Source organism: Papilio polytes, unplaced genomic scaffold (assembly GCF_000836215.1).
Source record: "Papilio polytes unplaced genomic scaffold, Ppol_1.0 DF824270.1, whole genome shotgun sequence".
NCBI classification, from domain to species: Eukaryota; Metazoa; Arthropoda; class Insecta; order Lepidoptera; family Papilionidae; genus Papilio; species Papilio polytes.
Genome location: NW_013524934.1, coordinates 2,347,603 through 2,372,545, shown reverse-complemented (window position 1 = coordinate 2,372,545; position 24,943 = coordinate 2,347,603). Strand labels below are relative to the sequence as shown.

Genomic DNA, 24,943 nt, shown 5'->3' with positions numbered 1-24,943 from the left:
TGTTGGGTGATTGTCACTTGTTTTGCATCCAAGACAACTGTTTAGTTGCACAACTAAAAGTTGAGTAGTGTGCGCACCTAAATATCTATACTTCTGTACTATTATAATAAAGCGTTAACACACACTTCTTTGTTGCCTAAGATGTCAGCAATCACAGTATATTTTTGAATAATTCTGTCTTTAATAAAAAAGTCCTACACTTACGTCACGCTTTAGGCTATATATTTTCAGGCCATTAAACTTAGGGGGAAATATTTTGGATAAGAACCCTAATTTGGAAAAGAGACCATAAATTTCTGCCAACATCAAGGAAGCAAGATTGCCAAGGTTTGTAATGTCATGTCAGTTTGACATTTACTATTGATCATTTGACAAATGTTAACAATAAAATACATAATTTCATGCGGATGCCGCACGGGAACAGCTAGTAAGCTCATAAAATCAAAGCGAGACTGAACAAATTAGTTTCAGGTGTGTGCACACTCTAAAGTAAAGTAGAAGATTTAAGTCATGTAATATGACAAATTAAAAATAGAAAGATGAAATTTCTATAATTGGATAATCTCTGTACTAAGTGGATTGGGAATAGATTGGACCAGCTTGCTCCGTTCCGATTTAAACGCATTTGTTGTTGATACTGACAGTCTAATCTACCTCTATTTGTTCGAATCCTCACAACCCGCCCTCAACAGCGATAAACTATATCTTATTATACAGAGAAAAGATTTGCATTTTTGTATGTATTGAAATAACTCGAAACTACTGGGCCGATTTCAAAAATTATTTTCAACATTAGAAAGCTACGTTATCGCTCAATAACATCTTACTAATATTATAAATGCAAAAGTTTAGATGGATGGATATTTGTTAGAGTTTGTAGACTAAACGGCTGAACGGATCTCGGAATTGGAACTTGGCATAGACGTAGAGGATAGTCTGGAAGAACACATAGGCTAACCACTTTTGTTTTTTTTATTCCACGCGGATGGAGTGCGGGCGAAAGCTAGTAGGATACGTTTTTAAGGTATTTGTTAATTTCATGCGGGCGAAGTCGTGAGCAGAAGCTAGTCATCTATGTAACGATTGAGGTCAGTGCTATACCCGTATTTATTGTGTTTTAGAAAACTGCTTTGAAAAACAGTTTTCCAATAAAATAGCAAAAGTTACCCTAAAATAATTTTACACTGTTTAGTTCAATACATGTAACTATTATTTGTTTTTTTTTTTACTTCCTTTCATATGTATCTCTTTTATCATCATCTCCCCTGCCTTATCTTACTCCCGTACGGTCGGCGCATCGGGTTTTCGTCCTCCAAAGCACTCTATCATCCATCATCTCAGTCATCACTCCCTTCTTGATCATGTCACCTTTCACGCAAATTATCCATCTCTTTCTAGGTCTACCTCTACCGCTGTACCCCTTCACATTCATAACTAACATCTGTCTTGTTACATGCGATTCATCCCTTCTCATAACATGTCCATACCACTCTATCCTTCTACTCCTTATTTTCTCAACCACTGGAGCTACTCTGAAACTTCCTCTAATATACTCATTTCGTATCTTAACCAATCGTATGTATCTCTTTATTATTAATAACCAAGATTTGTCTAAAATTCGCGTTAGACACTGTCTATGTTTACTTAATGTCGAACCTAAATTATATCTAGGTAATTCCGAGTACTGCAGACCAACTATAACAAAATCTGATAACGCTGTCACTTCCACGAATCCATTACCGACAAAGTAATCTTTATTACAGGATTCATTTCGAAAAGCTATTAAACTTAAAGCAAAAGAGTTATAAAATATCACTTAAAACACAATCTAATATTATGATAAGCGCAACTTGTTCATTAACAAATTAGTACAGTTTGTATTCTGTAATGATGAACGTTATTGTTACCTTCATATTTTTTTTACTAAACTCAAATCATATGGAAACAGCAAGAATATTAGCCGTATTTCCAACACCTTCTATTAGTCATCAAATTGTTTTTCGACCTTTAACCCAAGCACTATCAAGGAGAGGACACGAAGTTACAGTTGTAACGACAGATCCAGTTAATTCAAATGACCCAGAATTAGTGAATCTTACTGAAATTGATTTACACAATATTTCATACAAATCAATGAATAAAGATTTATTTGAAACATACGGTAAGGAGGAGAGTATGTATTCCCAGATATTTATGTTCGCAAACAAACTTACGAATATCTTCGAAGAACAGTTGAAGACAAAGGAAATCCAAATGCTACTACAGCACAGTGAAAATTATTACGATCTATTAATTCTTGAAGCCTGTGTAAGACCAGCTTTAGTATTCTCACACGTATATAAAGCACCAGTGATACAAATTAGTTCACTAGGAGGTATGTTATTTAACTATGAAGCGTTAGGAGTACCAATACATCCAACAGTATACTTCACAACACTGCGACAGAAGTTATACAACCTTTCAATATGGGATAATCTGATGGAATGTAAAATCTTTCTTCAAGTTTATTTTGTACATTTTATTTGTGAACATTTACAAAATGCAATGCTACGAAGTTATTTTGGAGCTGACGTGCCTAGTATCGCTGAATTGAACAATAATATTGATATGCTATTTCTCGCAACAAATCCAATTTGGGCAGGAAATACACCGGTTCCGCCTAGTGTCATTTTTATTGGAGGAATACATGAAAATCCCTACGAAGAATTGACTGAGGTACGGTGGTAAAACGTAAAACAACATTCTAAAATCATGTCTAAATTATGACTAATATAAATTAGTTTAGATGCATGGTTTCTCTAAAGTCACTTAACAGATCTCACTAAAAATTGGCGTACATATCTGAAATAATACATAGTTTATCAATTGTGTTTTTTTTTATACCGTGCAGACGGAGGCTTGAGTGGAAAAGAAGGATTTAATGAATATTTAAGTAAATTAGTACAAATTCAGCTTAAAATTTGAACATTTAATGATTTGATTCAATGATTTTTTTTCCAGGACTTAAGATATTTTCTAGATAACTCGAAAAATGGTGTTATATACGCCAGTTTTGGGTCTAATGTAAATACGAATGAAATCAATGGTAAAATTATAAGTATCTTATCAAAAGTGTTTACCGATTCAACATTAAATGTCGTATGGAAATTAGATCAAAATGTACTTCACAATCATAGTGATACTATAAAAATTATGAAATGGGTTCCACAGATGACTTTGTTAAGTAAGTAATAAAAAGAAAACAGTTTTACAGTAATTACAAAGCATATCTCTGCAAACAAAGCAATCTTTAATTAAATAAACGAATTAAAAAAGGCGATTACTTAGGAAAAGACGAATATGATAGAACAAAGAAGCGTTTAAACTTTGATCCAATAAATGCTAGACACAAGGAATTTTTAAAAATTAAAAACTTCTAGTATATATTCCAGGACATCCAAAAATCAAGGTATTCATAACTCAAGGAGGTTTGCAGTCAACAGACGAGGCAATAACAGCTGGAGTGCCATTAATAGGTATACCAATTCTAGCAGATCAATGGTACAACACTGAACAATATGTCCATTTTAATATCGGCGTGAAACTCAGCTATAATAAAATAAACGTGATGCAACTACGAGACAGTATAGACAGACTTACAATCGATGACAGGTAAGTTATAGATATTTTTTGATTATTAACACTAAGCTTTCGCCCGCGACTCCGTCTTCGTGTAATAAAAAAAACAAAAGCAAGTTGCCTACGTGTTCTTTCAGACTATGCTCTATTTGTATGATAAATTTTATTGAGACTCGTTGTTTAAGTCACAAACACTTACAAACACCCATCCATCCATCTAAACAGTATTTATAACATTGGTAAGACGTAGGGAATAGTTCAATCGTTTAAAGTTAAAGTTCGTAAGTAATTTTAGTTGATAATGTAACCGTAACCGGTTTCTGATAATCATATTATCAATTACCACACTTATTATTACAGTATATCAGAAACTGAACACTAGCAACTAACATACAAAATTCGATAAGTGCCTTAAGATTCGAAGTAAAGTTATTGGTGAAATAAAACTATTTTATGCTTTAGTTATCGTAACAATGTCGCCAGGCTGCGTCAGAAAATACTCGATCAGCCCCAGAAACCATTGGAGAGAGCTATTTGGTGGACAGAATATGTACTGAGAAACGGCGGACGATATTTACGATCCCCTACTGCTAACAAATCTTGGATAATTTTAGAGTTGGAGGTTCTATTCTTCTTGGCTATTTTACTACTTGTATTATATGTCATGGTAAAGATTGTAACAAAAATAATGCTTAAGTTACTCCATAAGATGATTTGTAAAATTAAAGAAAAAAAGGCTTAGAAAGTCATTCAACGCCTGTGAAATAAAAATTGCAATTACTTTCTATTACATAACATGTCGAAAGAAAATAAAAGGTGATTTCAGGAGACAGAGGAGACGTCTTATGTTATGTGTTTGTAATAAATATCATTACTGTACTTCAATTAAATGAAAATTATTAACATCGAACTGCTTAGATTTCTCTGACTAATTTACTAAGATTTATATTTAAGTCATGAATGTAGAATGGGCCACGAAAAGACGATTTTGTTTAATAAATGTAAAATAATTGAAATGGATTGGTACAAATTTCATAATAATGTTCACTAAAACATGAAGAGTAACTATTTCGAAAAGTAAATTGCACATTTTCGTAGAGAATTGCAATATGTCAGGTATGTCTAGTTTTATTGCTAGGTTACATTAGGATTTTATAAATTTTATTTAAAAACGCCTTTCTCCTAGCCCAAACTATAATTTACTTTACATTCCCTTCTGGCCGTTGGCCGAAATTGGTTAGGATAAAATTGAGGTGATAATTCAGTTGCGTCGTGACTGGCCTCTTAATGGTTGAAATTTTGTTTAATGGACATTCTATTGACCCATTGCAGGTCACTGTTTCAATTTGAATACCGTATTAGTTGATACCTCAAGATAAAAATGCAGAAACAGAATTTATAATATTTAAGAGAATGATATGTAAAGCAATTGGTATTTATATAGAAGACATTAGGAACGAAAGTCATTAAACAGCAATCATAATTAAACTAACGACTATACTGTTAATGATTGAAATAAAACTTTATCCTATTTCCTTTTGTCAGTTTTATTTAAGTGGTTGTTTGGATAGAGCAGTCACAAATTTACTATCTAGAAGCTTCCACAATTAACAGTGCGTAAAACATTGAGAATAAATCAAGTTACCATGTTGTTAACATTATTATTTATTATCAGTGTATCGACAGTGAAATGTGCAAGGATTTTGGCTGTATTTCCAACACCATCTATAAGCCATCAAATTGTGTTCCGACCGTTAACTCAAGAACTAGCGAGGCGAGGTCACGAACTTATTATTTTAACTCCAAACCCAGCATTCCCTAAAGGACTAGCACCAAAAAATATAATAGAAATAGATGTCCACAATGAATCTTATGGGGTTAAGAATCAAATGACGAAAGAAGCACAGGATACTAATACAAATGCATTCCAAAAGATTGGATTACTATCACAGTTGTTTGCCAAAGCCTTCAAAGCACAATTGGAAAACGAAGAATTCAATGCTGTATTAAAATTACCAGAAGACCATTTTGATTTGCTTCTCATAGAAGCTTGTGCAACCGCCACCTTAGGTTTATCGCATATATTTAAAGCGCCAGTTATCCAGATTAGTTCTCTGGGAGCATTATTAAGCAATTTTGAATCTCTTGGAATACCTATGCATCTCTTTCTTTTCCCATCTACCGTTCGTAGGAGAACTCTCAATCTCTCCTTAACAGAGAAACTTGAAACTCTTGTAGAAATTGCCGTATCTAAGTACGTTTCGAGAACGACTAGAAATTTAGAAAATGATATACTTCGTAAAAAATTTGGTAACGATATTCCTTCTTTGGATGAATTAAGCAACAATATTGATATGTTATTTCTAAACACCAATCCTCTATGGGCCAATAACTATCCAGTACCACCTAATGTTATTTTTACGGGAGGGATACATCTACCTGAAAGAAAGGATCTACCAAAGGTATGATTTAGTAGTTTAGCTATAATAAATTTAATTACTGTATATAAATGTAATTTTAATTAATGACATGTTTCAGGAATTAGAAAGTTGGATGAATTCTTCTAAAAACGGTGTAATTTATATGAGTTTTGGTAGCAACGTGAGCAATAAGGGACTTTCAATGAAAACGAAACATATTTTATTTAACGTTCTCTCTAATTTACCCTACGACGTTTTATTAAAATGGGATGAAGAAGTATTAATAAGACATACCAAAAATATCAATATCGGCAAATGGTTTCCACAATCAGATTTACTACGTAAGTATTTATTGCAACTTTATTTATTAGTTAATCTGTGTTCAAATTAATTATTATCAGGACTCAGTACAGTTGGGAAATTAATTAATTGTCAACTGTAAGGTACACAAGTAACCGACGACCGACCGACCGACGAAAATATCGAAATAAGTATGTGAACAATCAAGATTTGCGTAAAAGTGTGAGAATTCATAACGACTGACAAAGACGTATTGAAAACGTATTGTGCCGAGCGTAGTTAAAAGATAATGAAAATAATAAATCTAGAAATTTTGTCTTTTTACAGATCATCCAAAAGTCAAACTATTTATAACACAAGGAGGCTTACAATCGACGGATGAGGCAATAGCAGCCGGAGTACCTATGGTCGGCGTACCAATGTTCGTTGATCAAGCATACAATACTGAACAATATGAACGTTTTAATATTGGTATTAAACTTGATTTTAATGATCTAACAGAGGAAGTGTTTAAAAAAGCTATTAATAAGGTTATAGGCGATGAAAAGTAAGTAAACGTGTATTACATTTACATAGTTTTTAAATGCCAGTGATGTTATGATTTGGCCCGGTTTCTCTGAATGATATGATCAAACGCATGTCGATTTGGTACATATATTCTATACATTTTACAGGTATCGTAACAATATAATGCAATTAAGGAATATTATAAATGATCAGCCACAATCGCCTTTAGATAAGGCAATATGGTGGACAGAATATGTAATACGAAATAAAGGAGCAAAGCATTTGAGAAGTCCAACAGCGAATATATCATGGATGAAGTATTTAGAAATTGAATTAGTTAGTACTGTAACGATAATATTGTTAATATTTTTCACCTGTTTAATTTTAATAGCAAAGTTCTTGTTTAGAATATTTACTAATTTATTCCGTAAGTTAAAGCTAAAAAGAGACTAGCTATTGATTCAAATTAAATTGAGTTTTGTTATACTTCAGAGTTGATTTATTCAGGTCAAATTCTTAACAATAACAGAATAATTTCTATACTTTTACTATTAAAATATGTTAAGGGTTCGAAGTTCTTAACAAATATTTTGTTCAAAAATTTTTTACGAAACAAATATTGTGTAAATCTTTCAATTTGTGATACGGAATTCGAATAGTATTTTTCTATCACTGAACCATGTTGTGGAAATCGAAAATGAATAAATAAATCAGTTTCTCATCAGGAACTAGTTTTTTTTTTACAGTCAAAAAATCATTATATTTTGTGACACATTTAAAAAAATATACACACAGTACTGATTTAAATCAATACCCAAACACGAATATCCTGATTTAAAAATCAAATATGTGTGTTACTGTAAAAGTCCAAACTACAATAAATCTAAGATTTACAGGAATTCTTGATTTTACAGTAACATGTCTTAACTCAACTTGAGTTACATTTTCATAAAGTTATCAATTAAAATAATTGATTTACAATTTCTTCAACTTACCTTTGATAGATGAGACTTTCAATACAAACGACACTAAATATCTGATTATTAAAAACGTTAACGATATAAAAAATAAAAGGACGACAAACAGGTAAGAAACCAACTCTACTTCGTAATACTCAATCCATGATAAGTTGGCAGCGGGGGCTCGCAAGTGCTTCGCGCCGCCGTGACGGAGAACGTATTCTATCCACCAGATGGCGCGCTCTAGCGGGGTCTGAGGCTGGTCCTCCATCCGCGTCCGCAGCCGTACTATATTGTCCCGGTAGCTAAAACATTAAAACACAATATTAGTAAATTAAAAAAAATCTGGTTATCATAGTCACGGGATGAATACTATTCGAATGTTACCCCACTAGTCAAAATCGCGTCAGACTTTGAGACTGTAGACTACAGACAATTTCATAAGCAGGATCAATTTATTATCTTCCTTAATCATATAAATATATACTTAAGTCAATCTGTTGGACTAGTTACTAGATTATCAGGCAAGTATTAATACTTTTAGGTGCAGCAGCAGTATTGATTACTTATTAAGATCACAAGACGTGACAAAATTATTATTACTACTGAATTTAGAGGAATGTGATAGAATATACCTTTGATTCTCCACTAATTCTAAGATTGCATTTTTTAAATTGGTTTCAGTAACGTCTTTGAACATAAGCCTTACACCAATTTTGTGATGTTCGTATTTTTCTACGTTATACCGTTGGTCTCCCATAATCGGTACACCAAGCAGAGGAACACCGGCTGTGATTGCTTCGTCAGTTGACTGTAAGCCTCCTTGTGTTATAAACATTTTGATTTTAGGATGCCCTGATGAAAAATGTAGACAACAATACGTATAAAAAGAAGTGAAAATACATGTAGTATGTAAATACTAATTAATAGTATGTAAATAAATATTTTTATATTACGACTTACTTAATAAATCAGCTTGTGGTAGCCATTTGAATATTTTAACATTATCCGATTTTACAGGAAACTCATCATTATTCATTTTCCATAAAACATTATAGGGTAATTCGGCGAATACCTTTTGAAAGACTGCCATTTTTTCTAAAGGCAGTAATGATGTGTTCACATTTGTTCCAAAACTGAAGTAAATAACACCATTTTCCGAAGCATCCAGATATTGTTGGAGATTCTGTAAAACAAAATATTAGTCGGAGGCTAAACTAATCTAATCATGTAATAGTAGAAAATCATAGTGAAACAAATATTCGCAAAAACTACTAAACCACCTAGCGCATTATAAGTAAAGAATAAAAAAAACTACTGATATTTTAATTCTACGTAAATTGACTTATCCAAAAATGGACTTTAGTTCTTTCTTTCTTTATTTACTAAAAATAAATGTACTACTAAATTAAAATGTTTTACCTGAGGTAGAGGCTTCGGTGGCTTCTGGTGTAAACCACCCATGTGAATAACGTTCGGCGGTACAGGATAATTTCCTTCCCAAATAGGATTTAAATTCACAAAAAGCATATCAACATTATCACGTAAAACATTTAAAGGAGGAATGTCAGATCCAAAAATTCTTTTGAGCAAATCATTTGTACTTTTCTCGATCATATTATTATTAAAATCAATTTGTAGTTTGTTATAGAGTTCACTTGCTTTTTCCCATAAATTCAAATTGTAGAGTCTATTGCTAAAGACGTGATGGTACAATAACGGTGTTGTCGGCGCTCCCATCATTTCGTAGTTGCCAAAAAAAGGTCCTAAAGAGCTAACTAAAATCGTCGGTGCTTTTGTTAAATCTGTTAATGCTAACATAGGGGTAAACAATGCTTCTATCATTAACAAATCAAACTTCTTTGTTTTTATCTCATTTAATAAGTCTTGAAACTGTTTTGTTTTAACAACAAATTCAGTTTGTGTATTTATAAATTCATTCATAGCAACTGCCACATTTAAATGATCAAATAAAGATTCTGGGTCATCACTTACACTTGCGGCCATTGTTTTTTGCATCATTTCATATGATTCGTGAATATCGATCTCGGTAAGATTAGGCGGTGCACCGTATTTTGGAAACATTGGATCAGGTGTTACCACAATCACTTCATGTCCAAGTTTTAGTAGTTCTAAGGTCAACGGTCGAAAAACAACTTGATGACTGATCGATGGACAGGGATATACTGCTAGAATTCTTGCTGATTCTGCGTTGAGTAATCCAAATGTCAATACAAAAAAACTTATTTCCAACATCTTAGTAAAACTTAAAATAGCAGGACTATTTAGATTTATGTATTTTAACACATCACAAACACTAATACTTATTACGTTCCATGCAAAACACTTTATATCTTCTGATATTTTAATCTATCTTACTAATTATATCTATCATGAACAAAACATTAACTTAGAATTTTTACCTACGATCGAAGAAGCCTGGTCAGACTGGTTATCTATTTTTAAACATTTTTTATCGACATCATGATACATTCCGTGTTTGTTAACAGACATCGTTTCAATACTAACTGTTACAAACGACTTTTCTTAGACTCCTGAGAAGTTCTGTAGATTCCTTGGAATTTCTTCTATTGCACGAGGACCAACGAGGGTTTTAGTTGACCAACTTCTACTTAAATATTTCGTCCTCCAGAAGGTTAAATGTCTTTTAAGTTTCCCCCCGCATAAAAGTGGACGTAACTTACTGGCCAAGAAATGGATTTAAACCTCATATGGTGGACTTATCACAGAAACCTGAAATTCATTGGAAATGCGATCTTTGAGAAGTATGATAGGAACGATTGCGAACTATTGAATCAGAAATCTGCAGAAATGAAATGCCCTATAAGATATCGAGAACAAAACTAACGTGCATGAAGGTATGTGGTAATATGCAAAAAGCAAGGAGAATAAGGACCGCAGCAAATGTGTATTCGAGGTCCTACCCCTCAGTGCTATAAGCGTGAATTGTTGTTGAATATATTGGTTAATCTCTACACAAATATGCAATCAAGATATTACGTTAACCTTGAATGACACGCACGTAACATGATTATGTCACTATCATAATATCACGTGTATAAGATTAGAGCAACTGCTAGGTAAATAATTTTAAAAGAAGAGAACAATACCAGTATCGCTCTAATTTGAGTATGTCTGTGGAATCTTCTCATAATTTTCAAAGATAACTATATTGCGAACGACTAAGGTATCATTTTCCGTCTTTAATTGTAACGTATTCATTTTTTTTATATTATGATTAAAATGTAAATGTTAATTAGTTAATAAAGTTTTATGTTTTGTTGATAAATGTATTCAAAACCTTTGCGCCTGATAAGAAATATTAGCAAAATCGCTTAGTTGTAATATAATGTTCATGGACTATTCATATCTATTCGTAAATAATGAAAAGGTAAAATGTATTGGATATTTTCGGTGCCCGTTAAAAAAACATATGCAATATGAATACGATGAACCATAATCGTTGTAATAATTATCTTGTTTTTAAATCAATCAAGTTATATTCGAATTGTTAATTAAAAAATAATTAAAACATAATTTAACCGCTCACATGTCAGGTATTAAGTAAATTCAAACTCGTTTTACATTTTTTTAATTTTGATTGAATTCCTTCCAAACATCATGACCACATTGTACAAATATCTTATCAAGATAAATAATAAAGTAATTGTTAAGACAAAACTTAAAACAAATAATATTACTAGTTCAATTTCGTAGTATTCAGTCCATGGCAAATTTGCTGACGGAGATTTGAGATGCTTTGCTCCGCCGTGTCTGAGCACGTAATTTATCCACCACATGGTCCGCTCCAACGGTGGTTGTAACTGATCTTGCATCAGAGAACGTAGACGATCTACATTCTCTTTATAACTAAAACGAGTAAATAAAATTAAACACTAACACAGCTAACTAATCCCGCCCTTTGGAGCAGATTTTAAATCCCCCCAAGATGTTTTATGCCAATAGTTGGATCGGATCTATTTGTTCAAAATCACATGATACGTAATCGGAGTAATAAGCACAAATCGGCCAATGAAGTCTGTAGAATGTGTGGGCTTATAAGGCAATGCCTTATTATATGTCATTTGAATATTCGATTTAAATTTTCGAAAATTAAACTGTTCTCACATTAGAATATATGCCGAGTTTTAATATATTTTTCCTAGCTTTCGTCTGCGACTTCATCCGCGTGGAATTGAAAAAAGTATGTAGCCTATGTGTTCTTCCAGACTACCTTCTACGTGCCAAAATTCCATGAGATCCTTGCAGCAGTTTAGGCTGCAAACACCAACAAACATTCATCTATCCGTCCATCCATCCATTCAAAATTTCACATTTATAATATTACTAAGATTATTTTTAATCACAACATATATTCACCTTTTGTTCTCGACTATTTCAATAATTGCATTCTTCAATTTCTCTTCAGTTAGATTTTCGAAGTCTAATTTTATCCCGATTTTATGATGAGTATATTTTTCTGCATTGTACCATTGATCCCCTAGCATTGGGAACGCAATAAGTGGTACTCCACCAATTATAGACTCATCGGTCGACTGTAATCCACCTTGAGTTATAAACACTTTAACATTCGGGTGTCCTGAAAGAATTTGAAAACATTAAAAACCACTGAGTGAAACCTTACGATAGTCAGAAATGCAATGCAAGGAATTAATCATCTTCTGCTTCTAATGGTGAAAGAATTTATGAAATCGGTCCACTGGCTTTTAAGTAATTACTTAAAATATGTAAATCATTATTCTCAATAACATTAGCAAACAAATGTAGTGCGATGGGATTACTAAGCAAAATTGCTATCAATTTAATTCTTATTATAATTCTGATTAGTAATTTTTAAAAACGTGTCTGCATTTATCAGCACTTTACAACTAAATAAGATATATTACCCATTACGTGTGCACTTAAAATATAAATCGAAGTGCAATCGATCTTTGGCACAAATTACTTCTAGATTTGATCACTCATTTTGGTTTTAAATGAAAACAAACATCTATAAAACATCATTCAATCTATCACATTAGAGCGCGCGCTAACCTTTTACCAAATTATTGCACATCTGTTTAGTCGGGATTTGATTCCTATGAGAGTTGTGCTGTAGTTAAGTCAAAGGTGTGCGCCCGCTCTTATACTCGTAGAATAAGTATCAAGTAAGATTTTTTGTAACTTACTTAACAAATCCGATTGTGGTAACCAACTGTATACTTTTATATTGGGAGAGTCAACTTTGAAATCGTCTGTGTCCCATTTCCATATGACGTTGTAAGGTAGTTGAGAAAATACTTTTGTGAAAATCGCAAACTTTTCTTGTGGCAACATTGAAGGTCTAACATTAGATCCAAAACTGAAGTAGATAACGCCATTAGTTGAATTATCGAGATACTCCTTTAGTTCCTGAAATATTAATCTTATATTTATTAAAATCGACAAAAACCCTCAAAGGTTGTTTATTTACTTTAAAATCTTCATCTAGATCCACATCATCATCTTACTCTGTGTCACCAGAATTTATGTCTTTACATCGATCTAACATAATTTCAGTTGCCAATCCCTTCTTATTTCAAGCATTCTATCCATCTTTTCCAAACTCTACCGGTATACTCCCCTACATTCACATTCAAAGTCTTTGTTTTAAGAGTAACACCAATCATATCTGGATTTATTTCACTTACATTTGGTAATTCTTTAGGAGAGTTTAGATGTAACCCTCCCATATAAATAACATTTGGAGGCACTGGATAATTTCCTTCCCAAACTGGATGAATATTCAGTAGCACTAAGTCCACATTACTTTTTAAAACACTCAACGGTGGAGTAGTCGGTCCAAATACTTCTTTTAGAAGTCTATTGTTTTTATCTTCAGCATCATAAAGTACTTTCTGAAGTCTTAAATTCATGTATAGTTCACTGACTTTCTCCCATAATGTCAAATTGTACAGTCTCTGGCGATACATGTGGTGATATAAAAAAGGATGCGTTGGCGAACCGATGACGTCATACGTATCTATGTAAGGTCCAAACGAACTGATCATAATTATTGGAGCTTTAAATATATGCGATATTCCAAGAAACGGCGTGTACAGAGCTTCTACAAAAATTAAATCATATTTCGTTGATGAGTCTTTGATAAGATCTTTGAATTCCTTTACATTCATTTGCGCTGCCGATGATAAATGTATGGCTGATGTCATGTTTACAAATTGCATGTACAAATCAGACTTACTGCCAGTCACGGCGTTGACGAAATGTTCAAAGTAAATTCCAAAAGTAACATCGAAAACATTGATTTCTTTTAGATTCTCAGGTCCCTCGCCGTTTTTAAACATTGGATATGGTGTCATTACAGTGACGTCATGTCCTTGCTTTAATAATTCAAGTGTGATTGGTCGAAACACAACTTGGTGACTGATTGATGGACAGGGATACAATGCCAAAATCTTCGCAGCTTCATTATTATTTATAATAAATAAAATGAAAAGTGTCAGAGTTAACTTCACTAATGACATAACAACTCTTTTATTTATAACAAAGTTCACAAGACTAGATAAAAACGAAATAGCACAGCTATATATACATATAATAATGATGATCTTATCTTACAATTTGCTTCGTCATTTTGAACTTAATAAAAGGAAAATGACCAATCTAAATATAGAATACTAATTGTGTAATGTACATACAATTTTTATTTTTGTACGATTTTACCAGCGACTACGTCCAGGTGGAATCAAAAAGTGGTCTATGTCTTTTTCTACCTTACCAAATTTTATCGAAATCAGTTCAACGGTTTAGGCTACTCTAACAAACATTTTTCGCATTTGTAACATTAGTAAGAACAATTACTAAAAAATCAGACGAATTGAACACATCCATTTTTAAGTAAGTTTAATTATAGTGTTCTTGGATACTCGTACAATAACTTATTACGCGTTTACAGAAGAGCGTTTTACGTCAATCAACCCGTACGACCTTGAAGAGGTTATTCTGGCAGTTTATCTGCTACTAGCTTTCGCCGGCGACACCGTCCGGGCAAAATTAAAATAAAAACTTAGTAAGTAGCCTATGTGTTCTTCCAGACTATGTTCAACATGTATGCTAAATTACATCGAGATGCTTTCAGCAGTTTAGACAACAAACTTTAACAAACATCCATCAAAACCTTCGTATTCATGATATTAGCAAGATTAGTAAGATGTTATAGCACTTCAATGCAGACCACGACTCGTTACGGCGTTGTCAAGGCAACGAGGCATTGGTGTCAGAGGAACTCCTCTAAGTCGACGATTCAGAGTTCAAATAATCATCATTATCAAACGTACCAAATGATAAGACTATGTCTGATAATAGCATACTTTGGACAGAGCCAGATAATATCTATGTACGAATATAACAGTAAAAAATTTGATAGGCAATTGTTCTTTATTTAGGTCGATGCTTAGGAGTCTTTATTCACCTTTTGTGTCAGTTCCTGGCCTTGTGATAAATTGAAATGCTTGGTTAGTTTTTAACATTAGAATGCTACTATACAAACTTAAAATTTTTCGTCAGAATTGTCTGTCTGCTTTTAAACAAAGGTGATAAACAAGAGCTGGAGTGCTTGTTATCAACGTCATGGAATTTTATCTGAAATTAATTATCGTATTAAAAAAAAAACTCATTCTAATTCATGTTTAAACTTGTCTGTGACTATTTTAACGATTACATTCATAAATTTATTCTTGGATTCCCAAAATCATTTTGTAACGTCAATGTTCACATTAAAATTTAAAAAAAAAAAGAGATCTATATGTTCTGCCAAACTATCGTCTACATCTATGCCAAATTTCATCACAATCCGTTTTGTAGTTTATGCTACAAACTCTAACAAAAATCCATCTTAACTTTCGCATTAAAATATTAGTAAGACAATCGTTATTGTCAGTACAAGTTGTCATACTTGTATAAATATATTTGCAACAACACTTACGCTTGGATTCCGCGGGGGGAACTGACCAGTTATCAATAGTCGGCAATAATCTCTTTACCGAGTATTACGTATACTTTGTAATATTTTTCACGTGAATTTGTGGATGTAAATTTGTTATTGTCTGCGTATTTGTGACAATGTTTTTTTTTACTTTTAATGATTAAGAAAAATTACGCAATCACTGTTTATAACATTGATTCATTCATGTGAAATAAACTGAAGTTGCACAAACAATCCAGTAATCTTTTTGTGGCTCACGAGTGTTGATTATAATATCTTTCGTTTTATGTTGTAATATCATCTAGATGTTAGACAATGAACCTTATACATGCTGCTTATGGTTTAATTTCCCTTGTATATTTTTTTAAAGACCTGATGTTAGATATAAAACTCGTATATAAACAGATGATACAATGCTAACGCCACGTGTTTATATTATAAGTGCAGCAATAGGCTGGTAAATATCACAGTAAACATTTGATCAAAAAATTCTGCATCTTAAAATTTTATCAAACGAATTACAGTTCAAAATGTTACACTTTAGTTTATGTTTACTTTTATTGGGAGGATTAGTTCTGAATAGTGAATCGTCAAGAATATTGGCGATATACCCTTGTCCGTCGATCAGTCATCAAATAGTATTTCGACCGTTGACATTAGAACTTCTAAAACTAGGTCACGAAGTGACTATTGTGACGGCAGATCCAATGTTCTCTAAGGAAAATGTTCCTGCAAATCTAACTGAATTGAATGTTCACAATGCCGCATATGGTGTTATAACAAAAATAATGTCGAAAGTTGTCACTGGAAGCAAAACGGATTTAATAAATCAAGCTCTTGTTGTCAAAGAACTTATCTACAAAGCAACTGAAGCAGTAATACTTACAGATGATGTTCAAAATTTACTCAAGAACGAGAAAGAATATGATTTGATATTCATAGAAGCACTATTTACTCCTATGTTGGGAATAAGTCATAAATTTAAAGCACCAACTATTTTAGTTAGTTCTTTTGGACCTTTCATCGGCAGTTACGAAATATTAGGAGCACCTTCAAAACCACTTTTATACCACAATATGTACAGTCAAAGACTTTATAATTTAAATCTATTAGAAAAAATATCTGAACTTTACAATCAAATACGCGTTCGATATATATTTAACCACAGTGATGAGAAATTGAACGAATTGATCAAACAACTGTTCGGATCTGATACACCAAGCTTATCAGAGCTGAAGGATCAAGTTGATATGCTATTTGTGAATATACACCCGATTTGGGAAGGTAATTACCCAGTACCACCGACTGTTATACACATGGGTGGATTGCATCAAAAGTCGCCGAAACCACTTCCAAAGGTATGTTTATCGTAATCAAAACATTTCTAATCAGTAGTATTGCTATTTTAATTGCAAAAAATGCCCTTCATTATTAATGCTTTAGATATGAAAATCGATTGAAATCCCTTGCAACAAAACAATTGAGACAACAATCGAAAGCGTGAATTAATAAACGATTGTACTATTTCTTGAGCAAGAAAAAATAGAATACGAGAGTAATTGTGAACTAACAATGCTACATACTTTTCAGGATCTTCAGCAATACCTAGATACCTCAAACAATGGTGTAATATATTTCAGTTTTGGTACCAACGTCAACATATCTCACCTTCCCCAAGAACAAATTACGATTTTCAAAAAAGTGCTCTCAGAATTACCATACAACGTATTATGGAAGATAGAAGATGACAATTTACATGAAAAATCTACGAACATCAAAACATTTAAATGGCTACCTCAAGCCGACCTATTAAGTATGTATGTTAAGAATATTCTTTAAATATCTAATACAATAAGTAAAAGCATGTATATCTGTACATTATACTAATAATATAAAGTGGAAAGATTTGTATTTTTGGATTTTGGCATGTATTGAAATAGCTCATAAACTAATGAGCCGGTTTTAAAATTCCTTCACCGTGTGATTAATATAGACCTCATTTTTAAATTTCACGCGGGCGAACGTGAAGGTGAAGCAACAGCTACTTTTTTGATAATTCAAAAGCATGTAAACAGTTTATTTGTGTTACGTTCTCAGGACATCCAAATGTGAAGTTGTTCATAACACAAGGAGGTTTGCAATCTACCGATGAAGCAATCACAGCTGGTGTACCATTAATTGGCGTACCGATTTTAGGAGACCAGTGGTACAATGTAGAAAAATATTTACACCATAAAATTGGATTAAAACTATACTACGAAGATATTACTGAAGATAACTTTAAGAATGCTATTCTAGAAATTATTGAAAATAAAAGGTAACGATAACGGTAATAAATACGTTAATATATGCTGAGTATAAACACAGCATACATTTAATTTGGAAGAAGACGAGACATTAGACGGAGACAAAAACTAAAGTTAACAGTTCAAAATTCTAGTCCTCCAAAGTTTTCAATGGCAGGCTTAATATACTATGTGGAGTGGAGATGGGCTTATGAGCGTTTGTATAATGTATTTGCAGACCTTTGATTCACTCTTCTGTCCAGTCTCTTGGACGCTCGTCTATCTTCTTTCTATTCTAAGCGTAACATTTGAGACCTTAGTGTCGAGTCAGGTCTTTCGTAATGACTTCTACTGTTCGTTCTAAATACTGGTCTCGTTTCAGCTACCGAGATAACATAGTGAGGTTACGGACTCTAATACAGGACCAGCATCAGACGCCGCTTGAGCGCGCCATCTGGTGGACAGAATACGTCCTTCGTCACGGTGGAGCGAAGCATTTGCGGGCGCCCGCAGCCAACTTATCATCGACTGAGTATTACGAAATAGAATTAGTACTTTTAATATGTTCCGTTAGCTCTATTATCGTAGCATTGTTGTTTATTATAATCAGATTAATAGTACGTAGTACTTCAAAACTTATTTTTTCTAAAACGAAATTAAAAAATCCTTAATTGTGACCAAATTCAGTATTAGAATTATTAAATCGTATAAAGAGTGAACCAGTTTTAGTAGGATAATGTTTTACAACATAGTTAGGCAAAACATTTTCAAATAAAGAAACTAAAAAGTAAACTGCACCTGTTTTTATGAAAAATATTTTTAATCATTTATTATTTTAAGTACATAATATTAATATTTTAACAAGCAACGGTTTTTTTTAATATTCCAGGAAACTGCAACATAAAATGGAAAAGTATGATAATTTCTGTTTTATTTTAACTAGTATTGTCAAAAATATACATTTTCATTTGAAATACAAGTTCGTGCATATTTTATATTTATTTTTGCAGGACATTATTATTCTAGGTTTTAATTAAGAATTGATTGACTCATTAAAAGTCACTAATTTATTAGGCATAACAATTGTGCAATATTGTCGATATATATCTATACCAAAGTTTATCAAAATCCGTTCAGCCGTTTAAGTTACAAACTCTAACAAACATCCATCCATCCATCTAAACTTGCGCATTTATAACATTAGCATGAAGTATGATTAGTATGATAATGAAATTGTGATCGTACCTATTAAGAGGCGATTAAAAAAGTACGCGGTAGTGGAAAAAGTGCTGATTTTTCCTATCAGTCCAAATTCAACCAGACTGTATTTCCTTCTACCATTTCCAAAACTGTAATCAACACATGGCTTAATGTTAATCAATTCCATTTGGATCTAGCTCGGAACTGCGTTCGATAATTGAACTAACATGTCCTCTATCAGTTTACGATCTAAATCCAACTATCGCCTAAGTCCTGAATACCCCCCGGTACTGAATAAACAACACACAAACGGTTTACCTTCTAAATGTCAAGCGTTTTAAAAATCGCACTAAAACGAAAGAATAGTACTTCACTTGTTTGGATTAAAACATAAAAATATATTAAAACAAGCTTTAGCCCGCGACTCCATCCGAGTGAAACTAAAAAAAAAAGAATGAGAGCCTATGTGTTTCAGACTATGCTCTACATCTATGCCAAATTTCATTGAGATCCGTTTAGCCGTTTAGGCTACAAACTCTATCAAGCATCCATCCATCTAAACTTTCGCATTTATAATATTACAGTTAGAAGCTATATACTTACTTAATAAATCACTTATTTATTATTTATACCTATGTGTTAATACTTATGTGTAAAGGGGCCAGCTGAAAACCAGCTTAGTAACGGTCTGCACCGTACCTGCGTTAACTGAGCTTGCCACCTCTTGCCACATTTCTTTCACTAACTCCACGGTTCTATACAAGTGTTATGTAGTTGTTTTTGAGGCAATAAAAGTCCTATCTATTTATTTTATTTATTTAAAGCATGAAAAACCAAACACAAAATAATACATGAGTATGTCCTGTTATTCTAACCGTAGAATTTCATGGACGTGAAGTTTGAAGATAAATTATGTTTATACCACTTGTAGCAATAGATTAATTTTCAAGCAATACGACAAAACTTATATTAACAAAACAACCTAAGAAACAAATAAGCCATCGAACTTAAGTCAAAGTAAATCTTCGAAACCCGGTAATTTTAGTTTTGTTTCTTTTGTTGCAATGAGAAGTCTCTGACCAAACTCAGAATCGCTACGCCTGTCGTGACTAAATAGACAACTCATGTCGATGATTTATTGCTATGCGTAGGTAGCAGGCGCTACGCGATACTTGCGACATAATTATAAGATATCAGCTTTTGATCGCGTCTCCGTCCGCACGGAAATTATAGCAAAGTAAGTACTGTAAATCCGTTTAGCATTTTGAACTACAAACGCTAACAAGCATCTATCTTTCGCGTTTATAATATTATTAAGGTTCGTTTCGAAGATTTGCGTTTTGTTGTATTGCCTTATTTTATTCTGATTGTATAAGTTATATAAGTCAATATCAATTACATTGTTAAACTTTAACATGCCTAGAGACAGTTCTAACGAAGTAAATGTGGTAAGACATTATGAATTTAGTTTTGAATTTCTCCTCCCTAAGGGATGACGAATTTGTAAGTTTATATGTATCAATAATAGTTGGGGAATGTCGGGTTATGTGGAGGAATGGAGAATGTAACGAACTTGATATGCGGTTTGTTATCCTTAGGGATATAAAATATAATTTTCACTTCTTACTATAACTATCAAGTATTCGAAAAATTTAACATCACAAATTTGTTAGAAATATAATATTTTAGATTTTGCCGTGACTCTGTCCGCGTGGAATAAAAACGTTGCTTAGTAAACTATGTGTTCATCCAGATTTTACATCTGTGCTAAATTTCATCAAGATCCGTCAGTTTTGGAGATAATTTCAAACATTCAAAAAGTGTTTTTTAGGCTTTGTTCAAAATCGAACCAATACAACTAAATGTAATCTATTCATATAATAAAATTGGATTGTCTGCTTGTAATTTCAAAAGAGAATTTTCAGATATCGAGAAGATGATGTATTTGCGTTACTGATAACTAAAATCGCATTAAAAAAAGTTGACAAACAGTCTGTCCGCAAGCCGCGTTTGTTCCGGACAATCTCCGAAACGACTGAGCCGATTTCGACCTTATTTTCGCTAAAGGGCAGCTGACATAGACGGGCATATTATAGGCTACTTTTTATCTTAACATTGCGTGGAAGAAGTCGCGAACAGCTAGTAGCATATAAGCCTAAAGATGTATTTATTACCTCTCGTTTATTTTTAAATATCAAAATAAACTAGCTATTTTATTCACATACCTGCGCGAGCTTTCTCGTTAGCAGGATGTAAGGTCCCTGAAGAATCCCGGCCATTAGTCACTTCCTTCACACGTAGCGTATATTCGTCTCTCTATCCTGAATAGTTGAACATATTCAACTACGTAATTTCCTACATACGTGTCTTTAAAAATTATCCAAAAGACGAAAAGACTTAAACCTTCGCGAAGTAAAAGAAGCGCAAAGATAATTACGTAGGCAAGAAAAAACAACGTGTCAAGAACGTCTTAGCTGGCGATTATGCAAAACAAAACACTACAGGAATGTTTGTTTTTTTTTCCCAAAATTTGCATTGTTTAGGCATATTTTGTGTTAAAACTGCATATTTGCGATATCGTAAAACACTTAATTATGAAATTAGTAAGACTTTCTAGTTTATTATCTAATCTAACTAATATTATAAATGTGAAAGTTTAGATGGATGGATGTTTGTTAGAGTTTGTAGCTTAAACGACTGAACGGATTTAATTTCGATGAGATTTAGCAAAGATTTAGAGGATAGTCTGGAAGAACACATAGGCTATTTACTTTTGTTATTTTCAATTCCACGCGGACGGAGTCGTGGATGAAAGGTAGTAAGACATAATAAGAGAATTTGGTATTAAATTTTGTAGACTACAGACTAGGCTGAAATATGTACCCTTCAGTGAAAGTCCGGTCGAATTCGGCCCAGCCGTTTCGGAGATGATGTGAACCAAATGCGGCTTGCCGACACACAGACAGACAGAGAGACAATTTTTTTTTAAAATGCGATTTTCGTTATCAGCAACGCAAACACATCATGTTAACGAAATCTGGAATTTTTCTTCTGATATCACAAACAGACACTCCAATTTTATTATAATAATAGTTAAAGATTATCAGATTTACCGAAAAATCTTTCGTACATCGTACAAAATGTGTATTTTCTATAAATTTTTATCAGAGAATGTCTTATTTACTTAACTTTATAGCTTTTTACATAGGCAGCATTTGGCAGTGGACATTTTGTTAACACACATTTAAGTTTTTATTCCATTTAACATTTTTATCTTCCATCGATATAGATGGAATATTGTGGTAATATTTGACAATTTATGTCAATACCGTAGTAGATCGCAGATGATTTACGTTGGCACCGAACTTAGTGCAGAACTGGACGATAAATCAGAACACAGATATACACAATACGGGACTACTAACAGAGAGCGCACACACTTTGACTAAACTGTCGTAATTGTTTAGCCACGCTTTGATACTTGAAATTATAATTTTTTTTTATATAGCATAAGGTGGCAAACGTACAAGCGGCCACCTGAATCCACCAAAATGGCGAAGCGAACGCTGCCCATAGACATCCGCAATTGCAGATGCGTTGCTTACCCTTATCCGACGGAGGAGGAGACGCACATTAAGAGGATATTTCCCCTTCCTATGCATCTCCTCCACCGTCAAATCCACTTCCCTTTCCCATCCTTTCCTTATAAGAAAAGGGTAGTAAAGTTAAAGGGACTTAAATTAGGCCTCCGGCACCACACTCATCAGCCGAAACAAGGAATTGCTTCCACATCACGCCTGTCTTCTGTGTGGTCGTGGTATTACTGGGGGCGTGCCGGCCCTACAGTGCAAAGATGTTAAAGCGGGCACTACCACTGTTAAAAATATGGAGGTGCGCACACCACATAATTTTTAACTGTCCTTATCAATAGTTGAATTTTATGCGAACAAATGACAATCGACAGTCGCACAACTGTTATGCGATAGTTTAGTTAAAGATGTTCGCCCCTCTGATTCTCTGCGACTTCATTCGCATGAAACTATAAGAATTTTATTTTTCAAATGCACAAATGACAACAAAGACCTTTGACAATGGATAACAATTACCGTTAGCATGGCAATCTTGCTTCGTTCCTGCTATTGGCTTATAATTTTGTCCCTTTCCCACATGAGGATTTTTCCAATTTATTTACCCTTATGTTTAATAGCTTGAAAATGTATAATCTAAAGCGTGTCGCAAGTGTAAGGCTTTTTATTAAAGAAATAATTATTTAAAATATGCTGTGATTGCTGACATCCTACGCCACGAAGTAGTGTGTGTTTACGCTTTATTATAATAGTATAGACAAATAGACGTAATACATGTGTATTGTAACTTCGTTATATTTTAACCTTATTATGTAATATACAAATTTCTAAACAAATACTTGAGAATGACTCACAAAGGCGTATTTACAGTGTTATTAACCCTTTTGTGCTCGACCGAATTTTGATAATTACTACATTAATTGGATTGCTTTGTTTGTTCAAACTTTGATATTTGTAGATGGTATGGTCAGAAAATTGTCGTCACTTGTGTTGGCTTAATTTGTCCCTTGGCAGATATGCACGATATTATATTTTTCTAGTACAATTTCAATGTAAAATTTTACTAATATCCAGTTTCCGAGCTATGTTTAGCCATTCGTTAGTGTTTGAAAAATTCAGGAAATGTCTTTCTGAACTACGTAACTTGAGTTTTACTTGAAGTTGTTGATTTTAGCACTTTCGCTCTCAATGGTAGTGCCCGCTTTAACATCTTAGCACTGTAGGGCCGACACGCCCGGTGTAATACCACGACCACACAGAAGACTGGCGTGAAGTGGAATAAATTCCGTGTTTCGTCTGCTGAGTGTGGTGCCGGCGGCCTAATTTAAATCCCTTACTCTTTACCACCCTTTTCTTATAAGGAGAGGATGGAAAGGGGGAGTGGATTTGACGGTGGAGGAGGCAACGCATCTGCAATCGCGGATGTCTATGGGCAGCGGTAGATTCGCGACCATGGCGGATTCAGGTGGCCGCTTGCTCGTTTGGCACCTTATGTTATATAAAAAAACTCAAATTATTACATTCGCGTCATAAGTCATTGAGTAATATTTACTACTTTTTTTATTTCATCATCATCATCAACATCACCAGCAATTTACGTACACACTGTGGGGTTCAAACCCTAAGTTAGGGTGTCTAATTCTTAGTCATCCAGTATTTTTTTATTTGTATATTGCATATTTTATAAATATTTAAACTCATTAATTTGTACAATAATCCTTTGAGTGACAAAATATGTACAAAAATTACCACTTTCCGGATATATTTCAGATTTTTGGTTGACGCATAATATAGTTAAAAGCTGAATATTTCACGTCACAAAGGTTCATTGTTTGTTGCTGAAAATATGTCAACGTCAATTTATTTCGTTAGGTCTGAGTTATTACTACTTCAAATAAAATTTATATGATCTTTTACTAACATTATGAATGAGAAATTTTAGTTGAATATTTATTACGACATATCTCAAAAATCAGTGGCGGCCGACTTGAAGGCAATCAGGCTGTGATGGTCCGAGACACAACGCAAAGTCCAGTACAGAGCGAGCTGGCGGCGTACTGTG

The 24,943-nt window shown here is 33.2% G+C and overlaps 6 protein-coding genes across 7 annotated transcripts; 4 read left to right on the top strand and 2 right to left on the bottom strand.

The window, feature by feature from the left end:
• The first annotated feature begins 1,938 nt into the window (after positions 1–1,938).
• LOC106103742 (UDP-glucuronosyltransferase 2B7-like) lies at positions 1,939–4,360 on the top strand. Its single transcript, XM_013283599.1, has 4 exons — positions 1,939–2,715; positions 3,001–3,223; positions 3,432–3,651; positions 4,081–4,360. The coding sequence occupies exons 1-4, from the start codon at positions 1,939–1,941 to the stop codon at positions 4,358–4,360; spliced, it is 1,500 nt and encodes a 499-aa protein (XP_013139053.1).
• Positions 4,361–5,273: 913 nt separating this feature from the next.
• On the top strand, positions 5,274–6,139 carry LOC106104188 (putative UDP-glucuronosyltransferase ugt-47). Its single transcript, XM_013284150.1, has one exon. The coding sequence runs from the start codon at positions 5,508–5,510 to the stop codon at positions 6,084–6,086; it is 579 nt and encodes a 192-aa protein (XP_013139604.1). The 5' UTR covers positions 5,274–5,507; the 3' UTR covers positions 6,087–6,139.
• LOC106103737 (UDP-glucuronosyltransferase 2B7-like) lies at positions 6,082–7,241 on the top strand (the record flags this gene model as incomplete). The annotated part of the gene is made up of 3 exons (XM_013283587.1): positions 6,082–6,423; positions 6,647–6,885; positions 6,977–7,241. Coding segments are annotated over exons 1-3 (780 nt in total), but the record flags the coding sequence as incomplete, so codon positions are not given.
• A 173-nt stretch (positions 7,242–7,414) lies between these two features.
• Positions 7,415–10,394, bottom strand: LOC106105580 (UDP-glucuronosyltransferase 2B14-like). Its single transcript, XM_013285980.1, has 5 exons — positions 10,228–10,394; positions 9,227–10,011; positions 8,768–8,990; positions 8,440–8,659; positions 7,415–8,109 (listed from the first exon to the last, which is right to left on the bottom strand). The coding sequence occupies exons 1-5, from the start codon at positions 10,316–10,318 to the stop codon at positions 7,821–7,823; spliced, it is 1,608 nt and encodes a 535-aa protein (XP_013141434.1). The 5' UTR covers positions 10,319–10,394; the 3' UTR covers positions 7,415–7,820.
• An 85-nt stretch (positions 10,395–10,479) lies between these two features.
• Positions 10,480–14,363, bottom strand: LOC106105590 (UDP-glucuronosyltransferase 2B15-like). Of its 2 annotated transcripts, XM_013285993.1 has the most exons (5): positions 13,516–14,363; positions 13,015–13,237; positions 12,206–12,425; positions 11,527–11,695; positions 10,481–10,558 (listed from the first exon to the last, which is right to left on the bottom strand). In XM_013285993.1, the coding sequence occupies exons 1-5, from the start codon at positions 14,347–14,349 to the stop codon at positions 10,526–10,528; spliced, it is 1,479 nt and encodes a 492-aa protein (XP_013141447.1). In that variant the 5' UTR covers positions 14,350–14,363; the 3' UTR covers positions 10,481–10,525. The 2 variants fall into 2 exon arrangements, with proteins under 2 accessions (XP_013141456.1, XP_013141447.1); XM_013286002.1 differs by lacking the exon at positions 11,527–11,695 and having other exon boundaries at positions 10,480–10,558.
• A 1,583-nt stretch (positions 14,364–15,946) lies between these two features.
• On the top strand, positions 15,947–18,886 carry LOC106103998 (UDP-glucuronosyltransferase 2B7-like). Its single transcript, XM_013283932.1, has 4 exons — positions 15,947–17,167; positions 17,400–17,622; positions 17,907–18,126; positions 18,477–18,886. Exons 1-4 carry the CDS (start codon positions 16,340–16,342, stop codon positions 18,763–18,765), a joined length of 1,560 nt encoding a protein of 519 aa, XP_013139386.1. The 5' UTR covers positions 15,947–16,339; the 3' UTR covers positions 18,766–18,886.
• The last annotated feature ends 6,057 nt before the right edge of the window (positions 18,887–24,943 follow it).